This window comes from Astatotilapia calliptera, chromosome 13 (genome assembly GCF_964374335.1).
Source record: "Astatotilapia calliptera chromosome 13, fAstCal68.1, whole genome shotgun sequence".
In the NCBI taxonomy this organism is placed as follows: domain Eukaryota; kingdom Metazoa; phylum Chordata; class Actinopteri; order Cichliformes; family Cichlidae; genus Astatotilapia; species Astatotilapia calliptera.
In genome coordinates, this window is record NC_137434.1 from 3,190,593 (window position 1) to 3,203,574 (window position 12,982).

At 41.0% G+C, this 12,982-nt stretch overlaps 1 protein-coding gene across 2 annotated transcripts in view; it reads left to right on the plus strand.

Moving 5' to 3' along the window:
• The first annotated feature begins 5,776 nt into the window (after window positions 1-5,776).
• The window catches only part of LOC113035126 (uncharacterized), a 58,260-nt gene continuing 51,054 nt past the window's right edge, over window positions 5,777-12,982 (plus strand). The window contains exons 1-2 of one of the 2 annotated variants that reach the window (XR_013900935.1): window positions 5,777-6,523; window positions 7,256-8,332. Coding sequence is in view for 1 of the 2 variants with exons in the window: in XM_026190446.2 (XP_026046231.1) it covers window positions 6,299-6,523; window positions 7,256-8,321 (1,291 nt within the window). In the remaining variant the exon portion in view is untranslated. The remainder of the gene's footprint in view (window positions 6,524-7,255; window positions 8,333-12,982) is intronic. The other variant, XM_026190446.2, reaches the window with a different exon arrangement.

The following is a 12,982-nucleotide window of genomic DNA, read 5'->3' on the forward strand; positions in this document are numbered from 1 at the left end:
CTGTAATTTCCTTTATAAACCAAGGTTGTTGGATATGTGTTTCGGTGAATCCAGCAAAGTAACAATATCAAATTTCACATTACATATTACTGATCAACATGGTAGTCTAGCTACACTAACAGCAGAAATACTGAAGTCAATACTGTAAAGTTTAACAGCACCACAAACTATAAACTCCAAAATAACCATACAGTTGATGGAACTCCAGTAATTTAACTGGGCTGACTCTTTGTTAGGTGTGTTTAATGTGCAGAATAATTCCCAATTATGTACAATAATAATATGTTAACACGGACTACATAAGGCCATTAATAATTAACTGTACGTAGCTATTTCCTTTATGATTATCTAGACAGTGTGAAGAAGTGAAGTATTGAAATTATTTTGTGTTACATAATGACAATGTTGCCCCTGTACATTTAAAGACAAAGTTTAATGACCGCCACCTGCTGGATGGTGAGTGCAGAGGGGCGTGTAATTGTTGAGCTGGACAAAGAGAACACCTTTGCTGATGCAATGTCAGTCTTCTTTGGTTCATTCTATGTATTGAACCTGGAATACCAGGAGTCAGCATGTGCAACATTGGAACTAATTCAGAGGTATGTTTTAACAGTTAGCTAATTGTGACAGATGATGAATAAATTATCCCTAAGTAGGTCATTTTTTTCACATCACAACTCAATGTTACTGTATGTTACTATTTATTGTGGCATGCTTTAAGGGTTTTTGTAAGGATAAACCCTGAAGAGGGAACCAAATGTACCTCCAAGGTTGGGACAAGCAGAAAGACTGGGACCACTGTGAAGCGAAAGGTTGTTCACATTAACCCTCATGTCTCCAAAAAGTTGATTCTGTTCATCTGGACATAGCATTTTGTGGGAGAAACGTTTCGTCACTCATCCAAGTGACTTCTTCAGTCTCAGCTGACTGCAGGTTTCCCCAATCTTATAAACAGTACATTTGCATAATGACTGAAACCAGCCCACTGAAGGAACAATGTTCCTTCAGTGGGCTGGCAGAAAGACTGGGACCACTGTGAAGCGAAAGGTTGTTCACATTAACCCTCATGTCACAACTTTCCTCCAGCGGCTTACTGAATTTGAGTGGAAAACTTCAAATTAGGTAACTGTTGTTGCCATTTATAGTAAATTTCTTGCATAATTTAAGTGAACAATGTATTGTTACCTGTGTCTCCACAGATGATCCATGGCCCATGCTTTCTGGACATTTACACGAGGCGAACAACAATGAAGACAAGCTCTTTTGCCACCTTGCAAGAAGCTGTCTCTGTCCAATAGGTTTTATGAGTGCAACAGTTTTGATTTTTTCCCCCTTCTTTTACCTGTTTCTTAAAATTTATTTCAGGTACTTACACTTTTATTGTCACATGCATTAGCTCACCCTACAAATCAATGAACTCGGTCCACAAAGCAAGATCAGGGTTCAGTGCAGGTCCTGCTCCTCCATGTCCTTGTAGACCCTGCTTTGTACATTGATTTGGTGGTGTGAGCCAGTATTTTGGATAAGTGTATATAGAGGCAGAAGTGTGGGGCTTGATGTTCTATTCATTTCAATTCAGTTTATTTGTATGGTGCCAACAAAATGAATGCCAAAGCACTTCACAGTGTAGGTTTAAGACCCTACAAAATATAACTAAGAAAACTCATCACTTGAGCATATGTTGTCTGTTGTGATATGGATATGACATAATATCGCAACCATCTGAGAAAATACATGGGTTAAATGGTTTAGTAAAAACAAGTGCTTCCTCAATCAAAATATGTTTTCAGTTCTTTTCAGTTTTTGATTTTGGAAATGTGTATTTCTGCAGAGGAAAATCAGACCTGAGTGGTGTAAAGCACATGAATTATGAATTATATGTATATGTATATATATATATATATATATATATATATATATATATAGTCATGTATATAGTCATGTCGTAGATTTTGGAGCAAACAAGAAATTGATTAAAATGTTCTATTTTATTTTAGCAATCATCAACTTCATATCCAGGTTTCGTACGGGTGCTTGAAATGCTTGAAAAATCTTGGATTATAATATTGTAGTATTGGATTTCAGATTTGGTGCTTAAAACCTCTTGAAACTGTAACCGTATTTCATTCACTACAAATAACTATCTGATTGAATAGTTTTCTTATCAGATAGAGAAATAAAATGAGTCGCAAAGTCTAAAAGCAACATTCTCTGTCTGGGCTGCCTTGTACCTCTGCACGTCAGTCTGTTTCAATGTGTGACCCCCAGCGACTGTAGAAAATATGGACGACGCGACAGCTCCCCAAAAATGAAGCCAAAACGTCTCTATCGCCCCCTGGTGTCTGGCTGTAGTACAGGTCATAAACCCCGCCTCCTACATGTTAGCGGATGGGACAAGGGTCAGACTAAAATAAATTAATTCTCCTCAGATCATGTTTTTCCAAAGATTCTTCCTTTGTTATCAATAGTTCTCATCACGCTGATTTATGTCCAAGGGGTCTCGTTTCCCATAAGTTTGATTCTAATTTCTACCACGGTGATGTTAAATTGGGGTGTAACGTCATCATAGCAGCTTTGACTGGAGTCACGGAGAAACTTGCGTATCTCTGTTCGGGAATAGCAGATGGAGCGTAGGCTGTGAGAGGAGGGCTAGCGTTTACGTTACGAAAACACGACCGACTGTTTTAACCTGACAGCCTGAGGTGTTCTTCATAGTAGTGATGTGTCGGTCGCGAATGAAACTGAGCCGACTCTTTGAAGTGAACGACGCGAGCCCTGGGTTTCTTTCTTTCTCTCACCCTCTCTCTCGCACTTTTTTTCCGCTTCACTCCGCACGCGAGCCCTGTGCTTTGCGCTGATGAATCGCATTATTGGCTGGACTATGGGATAAGGCAACATCGTTCTAATCCCATACAGCAGCCAGTCACTTACTGACTAACACTGCAAAACAGAATTGTTAAAGTGTTAATGTTAATTTCAATTCAGGTTAGATTTTTTTTTGTACGCAACGCAGTGCGCAATTGCGCACACCCGCAGCTTAGAGGGAACATTGGTTACAGTCATTAGGATTCACTAAATTTTTAGTTAATTTTCCACTGGTTTAGAAAGAATGCCTGCCCTCTTTTACGTTTCACGTCACACATCAAGTCCTAATAATCTATTGTTTAACAGGCGTTAAAATTACGCCATGTTAACAGAAACTAAGACAAAATGCAGAATCAATCAAACTACCTACACAGATTCAATAGCTTGCAGCACTATTTTGAGCGACAATAACTTGAAGTGAGCTTTTCAGTATGACTTCTCATACATATCTTTCACATTATTATGGAGGAATTGTGGCCTCCTCTTCTCATTGCTTCAGTTCATTGAGGTCCGCCAGGGTTTGTTTATGTACAACTCTCTTTAGGACCTGCCACAGCATTTCATTCGAATGAAATGCTGTGGCAGGTCAGCCTAACCCTAACCCTATGCTCTGAACTTTGACTGGGCCATTATAACAATTTGATTCTTTTCTTTTTCAGCTGTTCTGCTGCTGATTTGCTGCTGTGCTTGGGATCACTGGCCCACCTTTGACCTAACCTCTAGCTGTCAGACAGATGGCCTCACATGTGACTCTAGAACACTTCGGTCCACATTGTGGTCAATGAGTGGAAGGTGGCCAGGTTCTGAGGTTGTAATATAAGTCAAACCATCATCATCTTTTCATCATCATGTTTGACAGTTAGTATGAGCTGTTTGTGCTGATACGCTATGTTTGGTTTTAACTATATGTGATGCTATGCATTATGACCAAGCATCTCTACTTTGGTGGGCCCAAAAGAGATTGTTCAGTAAGTCTTTGGTTGTGTTTTGTTTAATTTCAGATGCAGTTTTGCAAATCTAAGCCATGTTGCCATGTTCTTTGAACCTTTTAAAAGTCATTCGGGATGCCTGGGCACTCTTTTGTCCAGAAACTAAAATTAAGAAATAATCTTTCACTGAAAAGGGCAGCACGGTGGCACGGTGGTTAGCACTGTTGCCGCACAGCAAGAAGGTCCTGAGTTCAATTCCACCATCAGGCCGGGGACTTTCTGTGTGGAGTTTGCATGTTCTCCCCGTGTTTGCGTGGGTTCTCTCCGGGTACTCCGGCTTCCTCCCACCGTCCAAAGACATGCAACTTGTGGGGATAGGTTAATTGGATAATCCAAATTGCCACTAGGTGTGAATGGTTGTCTGTCCTTGTGTGTTAGCCCTGCGACAGACTGGCGACCTGTCCAGGGTGTACCCCGCCTCTCGCCCTATGACAGCTGGGATTGGCTCCAGCACCCCCCACGACCCTGAAAAGGAAAAGCGGTAGCAGATGGATGGATAAATGTCACCTGCTTTGTGGATAGGCTAAGTATAGAGCTATAATCTTTATGAAAGATGTTTAGTCAACAATAGAAAGTAGTAAATGAACACCATGCTCATGGAAAAAGAATATGGGGAAATTGAGTAGCAATGGATATAAAGATTTTTATATGAAAATAATATTTTTTTCAACTGTTTTGGGTGGAGAGTGCTTCCTTTCTTAATGAATAACTACTCCACATGCAAAAAATATCTAATCATAGTGTGACCCTTATGGTTATCCATAGGTATTATTTGCAAAAATGTAAAGGCAACACATGATTGGCTCATGTGCCCTTGGAACAAATGTATTAGTGAGATATTTTTTGTCCACTACAGCACCATCAGAAGTTGCACTGTGGGTCTTGTGGTTTACACTGTCAAAAAGTTCCCACAAATTGTCTGAGTGCATTGTTGTTGTTGCCACTTAAACTCGTAGTGATGCTGCTGACTCTTAAGCTCTGTCAGAGTTTGCAGTGTCATCAGGTTTTTTCTACACTCTCTCAATCAAACCTAGAAGCAGCGGTAAGCCATCTGTTGAAACTGGGGTGAAATACACCAAAACCTCAAAAAGCCATAGTCACGTGATATCTATAGTGTTTCCAACTTTTATTTTATCCATACTGTGATTTTTAAATGCCTGTCCATGAGTGCCTTTCATTCTTCTTATTCTTCTTAATAATAATAAATCAAAACAGCATCAATCTGTCACTATCAAACAGCTAATCTTTATTTCTGTTCCACGTCAGACTTTCACCTGTCTCAGCTGGGAGGCCTCAAGCAAAAACAAAACACCTAAAACATACCAGACCTCTCTACATGAGTGTATTTCTTCATAGATATAGTGTCACAGTAATCATGTGTAAATACATGCTGCTTCTGCATTTTAGTTTAATTTTTGTCAAATAAATAATGACATTGTGTAAAATATCGTGTTTTGTTATTCATCTGAGGTTAGATTAATTAATACACATGACACTATGTTTTATTATCTCCTGATATGTAATACCTTGGAAATGAAAGAGGGTGTGCGTTCTTTTTACTGTATTTATTTATATTAGATTATATTAGATTTTTTCTATTTTCCTTGGCCCTCTCCTGACCGGTTTTGGTATCATCTCATTTATAAAAATCCTGGAAATGCTCCTGGGAGTTGTATTTTTAGCTTACAATCTGGCAGTGACACTTTTTGGAAATGAGGATTGACTCTTCCCCTTTTAGTGATTGCTATCCTTAAGAAGAGAGGTCACGCTTCCATAAATATCAGAGCAAACCATGATCAGTGCTATCTGCCCTGATTATAAACGAACCTAAAAATAGAAGCAGCCCGTCACTTTGAACAATCAGAGTGCAGCACTGTTCACATCTAACTCCAGCAGATGGCGTAACAAACCAAGAGGCACAAGGAGAGAGCGAGTAAGCGAGTGATGGTAGAACGAGAGAGGCTCTCCACACTATCACACCTTATCATCCTGGCTCTTCGGCTATGCACCTGCAACCTCTCCTTGGAGCCCCCCTTCTTATCATCCTCCTCTTTTTTCCGCCCTCCGCCCGGCGGTCGGACTGAGGTAGTGCGCGCTCAGCAGCGGGAGTGCGCAAAGCGGTCGGCATGCACCTGGAGAGAAACCGCCCCGCCAAGCCGGCCAAGGGCTTAACCAGAGACGCAGCAGGATGCGGAACGATGCTCTAACGACAGTGATATAGCAGCAGAGCACCGGGTGGATATCAGAGCTGCAGCATGGGCGTGGGAAAGAGGCGCAATGACAGCGATGTGATTCCACAGATATAAGAAGGGTGGGTGGGGGGAACCCGAGTTACGTTTGGACCAGAGTTGTGCATTTGAAAGCTTCGATTTGGTTGCTCTAAAATTCATCAGACACAACACTTTGTTTTACCTCCCGGTCTACCTTCACCGGAGTTTAAAGGGATGGAGAAAAGCGCACAGCAGCAGTCCAAAAGCGCAGAGAGACCAGCAGAGGACATCTCCAAAATACCCGATGAGGAGCTGCTGAAGTGGGGTAAAGAGGAGCTGGTGAGGCGGCTGCGGAGGGCAGAAGCAGAAAAAAGGGGCGTCATCGTGGAGCACGGCAATCTGATGCGGGAGGTGAACCGGAGACTCCAACAACACCTGAACGAGATACGGAGTTTGAAGGTGAGGTCGGGTGGTGCTGATGAAGGGGATCCCGGGGAGCCAGGCTGTGCCAGGGCCCGTGTGGGGTTTCTTCCAATGTGTAGACTATGTGTAGACAGCCTACTGACTGAAACAAGTGTGGGCTCTGCATGAGAAGAAATACAGCCAGGTTACAGGGGTAGATTTAAGGTCAAATTTAGCTTTAAATAAGCAGATTAAACCTGTTGCTTCTCCATGCAGGAATTTGGAAACATTAATAAAAGGAAAATTGTACCTTGTACCTCTGTTTTATGGTTTATTATTATGTGCTAAACAACATATTAACTTAGAACAGGTTTTCTGAGAAACTATTTTGTAATGCATTTTTTTATTTTAATTTTCTGCACTAAAAAATCAGTTAGTGGAGCTGGTAGACTAATACTGCCAATTATCATTGACTGAAGCTCCAGTTTCATTAGTGGTTACTTATTGGTTGCGTCCTTGACAAACCATTTTATCCTTTAACCAATAAAATGTTGAAGAATAGATAAAATTGTCCATCATTCTGCCCTGCCTCCCTAATAGTCCAGAAGCTAAAGACACACACACACACACAGACACACACACAGAGACACAGAGAGACACACAGAGACACACACACACACACGTAATCTTCTTCATCAAAGCTTCATTCATAGCAGGAATGACTATGTAATCTCTCTATGTGCTTCTGTGTGTGTGTGTGTGTGTGTGCGCGTGCTCTGTGTAAACCAGGACGTGAACCAGAAACTGCAGGAGGACAACCAGGAGCTGAGGGACCTGTGCTGCTTCCTGGATGACGACCGGCAGAAAGGGAAGCGGGTGTCGCGGGAATGGCAGCGATTGGGTCGCTACAGCGCTGGCCTGATGAGGAAGGAAGTGGCTATCTATTTGCAGAAGCTTAAGGAGCTGGAGCAGCGGCAGATGGAGGTGATCCGGGAGAACCTGGAGCTTAAGGAGGTGTGCCTCATGTTAGAAGAGGAGAGGGCCACAGTTGTGGCTGCAAGCACAGGGGGAAGTGGTGGTGGTCAGGGAGGGCCTGGCTGCAGGAGCTCCATTGACAGTCAAAGTAGCCTGTCTCAGCTGGGCGGTGGCATGCCTACACCAGGCCTGTTGCGGGATGTTGGCGATGGAAGCAGCACCTCCAGCGCAGGGAGCACAGACAGCCCAGATAACCCTCACCATAAACCCTCCCCTCTTGGCTCCAATTCAAGCCCTGGATCTGGCTCAAGATGCAGCTCTTCAGGACAAAAGAGAGATGTTTGTGAATTCAGCGGGAGGAGGCGCAGCTCCACCACGGAGTACCACACCTTTCCCCAGTCCTGCCGGCCCCGTGGAGGTTCCCTCACCAACCTAGAGCTTCACAGCTTTCGAGGACACAGCCCAGAGAAACACAGCAAGTCTCCTACCAGGCTACCTTGTGGCTCCCACTCCAAACCCTGCAGCTCTGACCTACTAGCACAGAAACAGCTACTGATGTCAGGACAGGCATCTCCAGGCAGTGACAAGGGCTCAGCTAAGTCCAGCCCAGATCTGAGTCAGCGACACCGGCAGGTAAACTCAGCAGGGGCTGGGAGTCCTGAAGCCAAGCAGGTAGCAATGGGCACACCTGAGCACCTGAGAAAAGGGCGGGTGATTGTGGGAAGTCCAGAGTCTATACGGCACCACTATCACTATCATCAGAGCCCAGGGGTGGAGCACAGCAAGGGGAAGTATAGTAGTGGCTCCCCTGGCAGGGATGGAAGTCACAGGAGACCAGCGGGTGAAGAGATTGCCCCCCACCACCAGAGTCTGTACAACGGTAGGCACATGGTAACTCTTATCTTGTATTTTTTCATTCATAAACCATTTTATGACACATAAATGAACACTTATACATTTATAGAGAGATGCACTAACATATTGTTTTATCTAACTAGAAAATGGTGGAAGCAAGTACTAATAATGACCAAATAGAGATATTTTTATCAATTACATGAGCCGTACATTCACAACAAGCATACAAACATTTGAATGTTTTCAACAATATACATTTATTGCATTTCTTTACTTAATGATGATAAAGGGGGCGATGGCGCGATATGGCAGCCTCGCCTCTGTCAGTCTGCCCCAGGGCAGCTGTGGCTACAACTGTAGCTGCCTCCACCAGTGTGTGAATGTGAGAGTGAAAGAATAGTGGTATTGTAAAGCGCTTTGAGGGGTCCCGAAAAGCACTATATAAAAATGCAATCCATTATTATTATTAAACTGTTTACTGTTTGGAGTCCATGTTAGCGGTGTGCCTATTAAAGCAACAAGATAAAGAATAGAATAGAATAGAATTAAACTTTATTGTCATTGCACATGCACAGGTACAGGGCAACGAAATGCAGTTTGCATCCATGCAGAAGTTCTTCAGTGATATAGATATATTACAGTATATATTAGCAATAATATAGATATGTAAAGGAACTACATAGCTGATATCAATGCTTTAGTATTTGTTTGCCATCATCTCAGTATATTATTTTTTAACGTATTCCTTCAGATTGTTAAAACCTAATAGGCATATAGAAGATTTGTTATGTAAATACACCTTAGTCTATTTGATCTAATGCTTTTTTTTACTTGACCATTTTAATAATTTTCAACCAGGCTTCTACTCCCATATTCCACCTTTCATTTATATTATTTGTGATTCAGATTCATTTTTGTATATCTTTACATATATTAAAAAGTTGAGCCTTTCAATGTAAGTTAAATGAAAAAATATTAACTTACGGCTTATTTGCCAGTGTTCTCTGGGAAGTTTGTATTTATAACAACAAGCTTTTAGTTGCTAATATAATTAAAAAACAGAAAGAAGCACATGTAATACTTTTATTAACAATAACTCAGTTGACCAAAAACTGATGCAATATCAAAACAGTTCAGGAAGTGGAGAATGGAAGTGAGAATTTGTAGAGATAAATTCTCATTATTTTATAATCTTTCAGTATAAAAGATTATACAAACTAATGGACTGCTCATGGACTTTCTATGCTGTGGTACTCCCAAACTCTTAAGTGTAAAGTCACAGTAATGGATGACCTTGGTTCAAGGAAACACAAGACTGAGTTAACTCATAGAAACTGCTGAGGACTTAGCTAGGTTTAGACGTGGCCTATGAGCTAGACCTACAATTATAGTCGCACATACATGTTTGGATGCACATGCGCACACAGTGACAGCTGAAGGATGAGTAGACAGTATTTAGGCATGGAAACAAATAAAGAGAGTTTAACATGCATGTATATATAGTGTAGTATGCATGCAGGGACACAGGTAAGTGTGACTTTGTACCCATTCATTTTTATTAGCTCACATCTGACAGCTGCTCAGCTCTTCTGAAACGCTCACGTGGAATTTTTCCACATGCACACTGCACAGGCCCCTTCAATTTTTGACAGCAAAAGGACTCATGACATTCTTTGAAACAGCTGAGCGGATTTGAAATGCATTGGCTTGGCTTTTAAGCTTGACTTAATTTTGGCTTCCATTAAATATTCCAAAGTCCTCCCTTGTGACTCTTTGGTTTAGTTGTTTCTCTGTGTTTTTGAGTGTCGGCTTTGCATGTGAAAAACAGCATCGGCACAACAAGCTCACATCAACTAGGGTGGTCCAAAAAATCGATACTCACATATTAATTGATACTAAATTAAATCACTCAATTCATACAATATTACAGTGTTCACTTGCAACGATCGATATCTTCTAGCTGCACCGCTGCAGACAGACGGGCGTTCAGCTCCTCCCCTCACTAACAGTTGAAGTATTTAACATTCATGATATTGAACTACACTTTGGGATGATTTTTAGTGGTCAATAAATGTTTTCAAAACATTCATTTATAAATAGTTATAAAAAATGTTAACCTGGCTGGTGCACATGCACATTTAGCTCCTTAACTATTAGCAGTTACTCATTAGCCGCATTAGCCACCTGTTATAATTACGTAGCGGCTCGTGGACTTGGGTTGCAAATGGAATATTGAGCCATGGTTGTTGGCTGTGCAGAGCAGTGGGGGAACTGTTGCTGAACTGAGCAGAGTATCCAGAGAGTGGACGACTAATCCGAGCAAGCAGAATAAACTCGAGCAGAGCATCACAATCAGATGGTTTAAGGTCTGAAGAGCAAAGCTGAGGATGTTGAGAGCTGCAGACTGAGACGAAAAAGCGTAAATGGTAGATATGAGAGAGGCTACAGGCAGATGCAGACAAGATGATGAACTTTTTTTTACTTTCACAATAATTTATTCAAATGTTTCTTATTTTGTTTTAAAATGCAGGAAGTGACTAGTTTAATCTTTCACAGTGAGCTTTAACTTTTCCATAATGCTCTTCTGCAGTCAATGAGTGGAGCATGATCTCCTCTGTAGTAGCAGCTTTGTATTCTAGAGTCACATATGAGGCCATCTGTCTGACAGCTTTGCCAAAGCTGGGACATGCAACAGAACAATGATCCCAAGGACACACCAGCAAATCACAATGCTCTAGTGTTGTCTGTCCAAAGGAATACTCTTGTGGTTTCTTCAGATGCAACTTTGCAAACCTTTGTGATGCTGCCATGTTCTCTTTAGAGAGAAAAGGCTTTCTCCTCAGTCTTTTTCTAATTGCACTGTCACGAACTTTAATATTTACATACTATCTGAGGATTTTAGGGTCTGAGATGCAAGTCTCTGGATTTTTGGAATTTCAAGGAGTCTACTACAGTCTGACCTTCTTCTGGAAAGTATTAACACACACCTGAATACTCCAGATGATCAAACTGCCAAAACGATTTGACAGAGGGGTGTCACACTTGTTGATCAACTAATCAAATGCATTTGATCTGCAGCAACTGGCTCTATCTAATCTCTAAATTACTTTTTTACATGTCTGTACAACCCAGGCCATTTTCATGATTTTTCTAATTTCACAGGATTGTATGTTGTGAATTCTTGGGCTAGACTGTCAACACAAACTATGACTGTTTTATTCTAAAACATCTGAAGAAGAATATTGCCTCATATTACAGCATATCACTTGTGCTGTAAAAAACATAGAGTTCATGAATAAATCATGTATTTTTAGGCCATAACACAATCTTTGTTTATCTCCTGCCCAAACCTGCCTCCCTACATCCAAAATGAAATTAGGTTTTGACACACAGTAGGAGAACCAGAGGGAACTGCAGAGGCAAGTGAGGAAGTGGTTAGAACCATACTGAAGTGGCTCAGTCTTAAAATAGGTTCAGAAGACGGCGATCTTACACCAGAAATTGGCCACATTTTAAATCAGGGTAGACAGTTCAGATACCACCAAGTATATGAAATACAATGGCACATGTTTTTATAATTTTGTACATCACCGTAGTAGAATTTAAATCAAACAATCAAGATGTGACTTAAGTACAGTCTTTCAGCTTTATTTCTCAAGGTTGAACTAAACAACTGTTTCAAACAGACATCTATTTTTATACACAGTTCTCACTGCCAGGATTAAAAGTTGTGATGGACAGGGCTTAGCAGCGACTGACCTTTCAAAATAAGAGGGAACATAACTAATTTGAAAATATGCATGAGGGCTATATAAATAAGGAAAGTGTGATTTGTCAAACGTACACGTGACACAGTGGGGAGTGACAAATCTTATCATGCTCTATGTCTGTCTGCTTGTGCAGTGGCTCGTTTACATAAAAAATGGCAAATGCTGTCTTAAAAATCCTCATATTCCCGGGAGATCCTTGTTTCTAGCCTTCAGTAATGAAGCTCATGGCTGCTGTAGGACATACTAGTTCAGCACTAGTATAAGTAGAACAAAATGAAGTGTTCTTGATTTAATTTGTGTATTTTCAATCTGTTATTTTAAACAATAGTTAAAAAGTATGATGCACACTATCACTTTGCCATTGTAAGACAACATTAAAGGTTGCAGTTAGGTCTTTGTATTTAGCACTACATTACAAAGTGCACATGACCCTTCCTACTGAAACATGACTGTATAAATACTGTGTTGTGGTAGTCTAGCATCAGTAATGATTTCTACTGTGCTGAGTGAAAGTGCTCTATATTACAGCTGAGACCATGGGAAATAGCTTTGTACCTTAGGTGGACACAGGATGCCTGACTCAGCTATTACTAGGAAACAATAGTGGCTGGATGTACTGTACTGTAAACTGAGATGCTGCACAACTTTTCACACATCCTACTATGAAAGAGAACAAAGCATATGCTTTTGGTAGAATTTACAGTATAGAAAATCACAAGCTCCTCAGAAGTTTTCTGTCTATTAGCTCTCAGAGAGAATAGCAAGTAACAAAAAGATGCATAGACCTAAAAAAATAAATCGATCTGAAAAATGAGTCGGATGCTATGAAACCCGGTCTGGTTATAAATGGTTTAACTAAGAACACGGATGTCACCATAGCTGAAATTTTAGCTGCAGGAGACTAAATTCAGGAGGC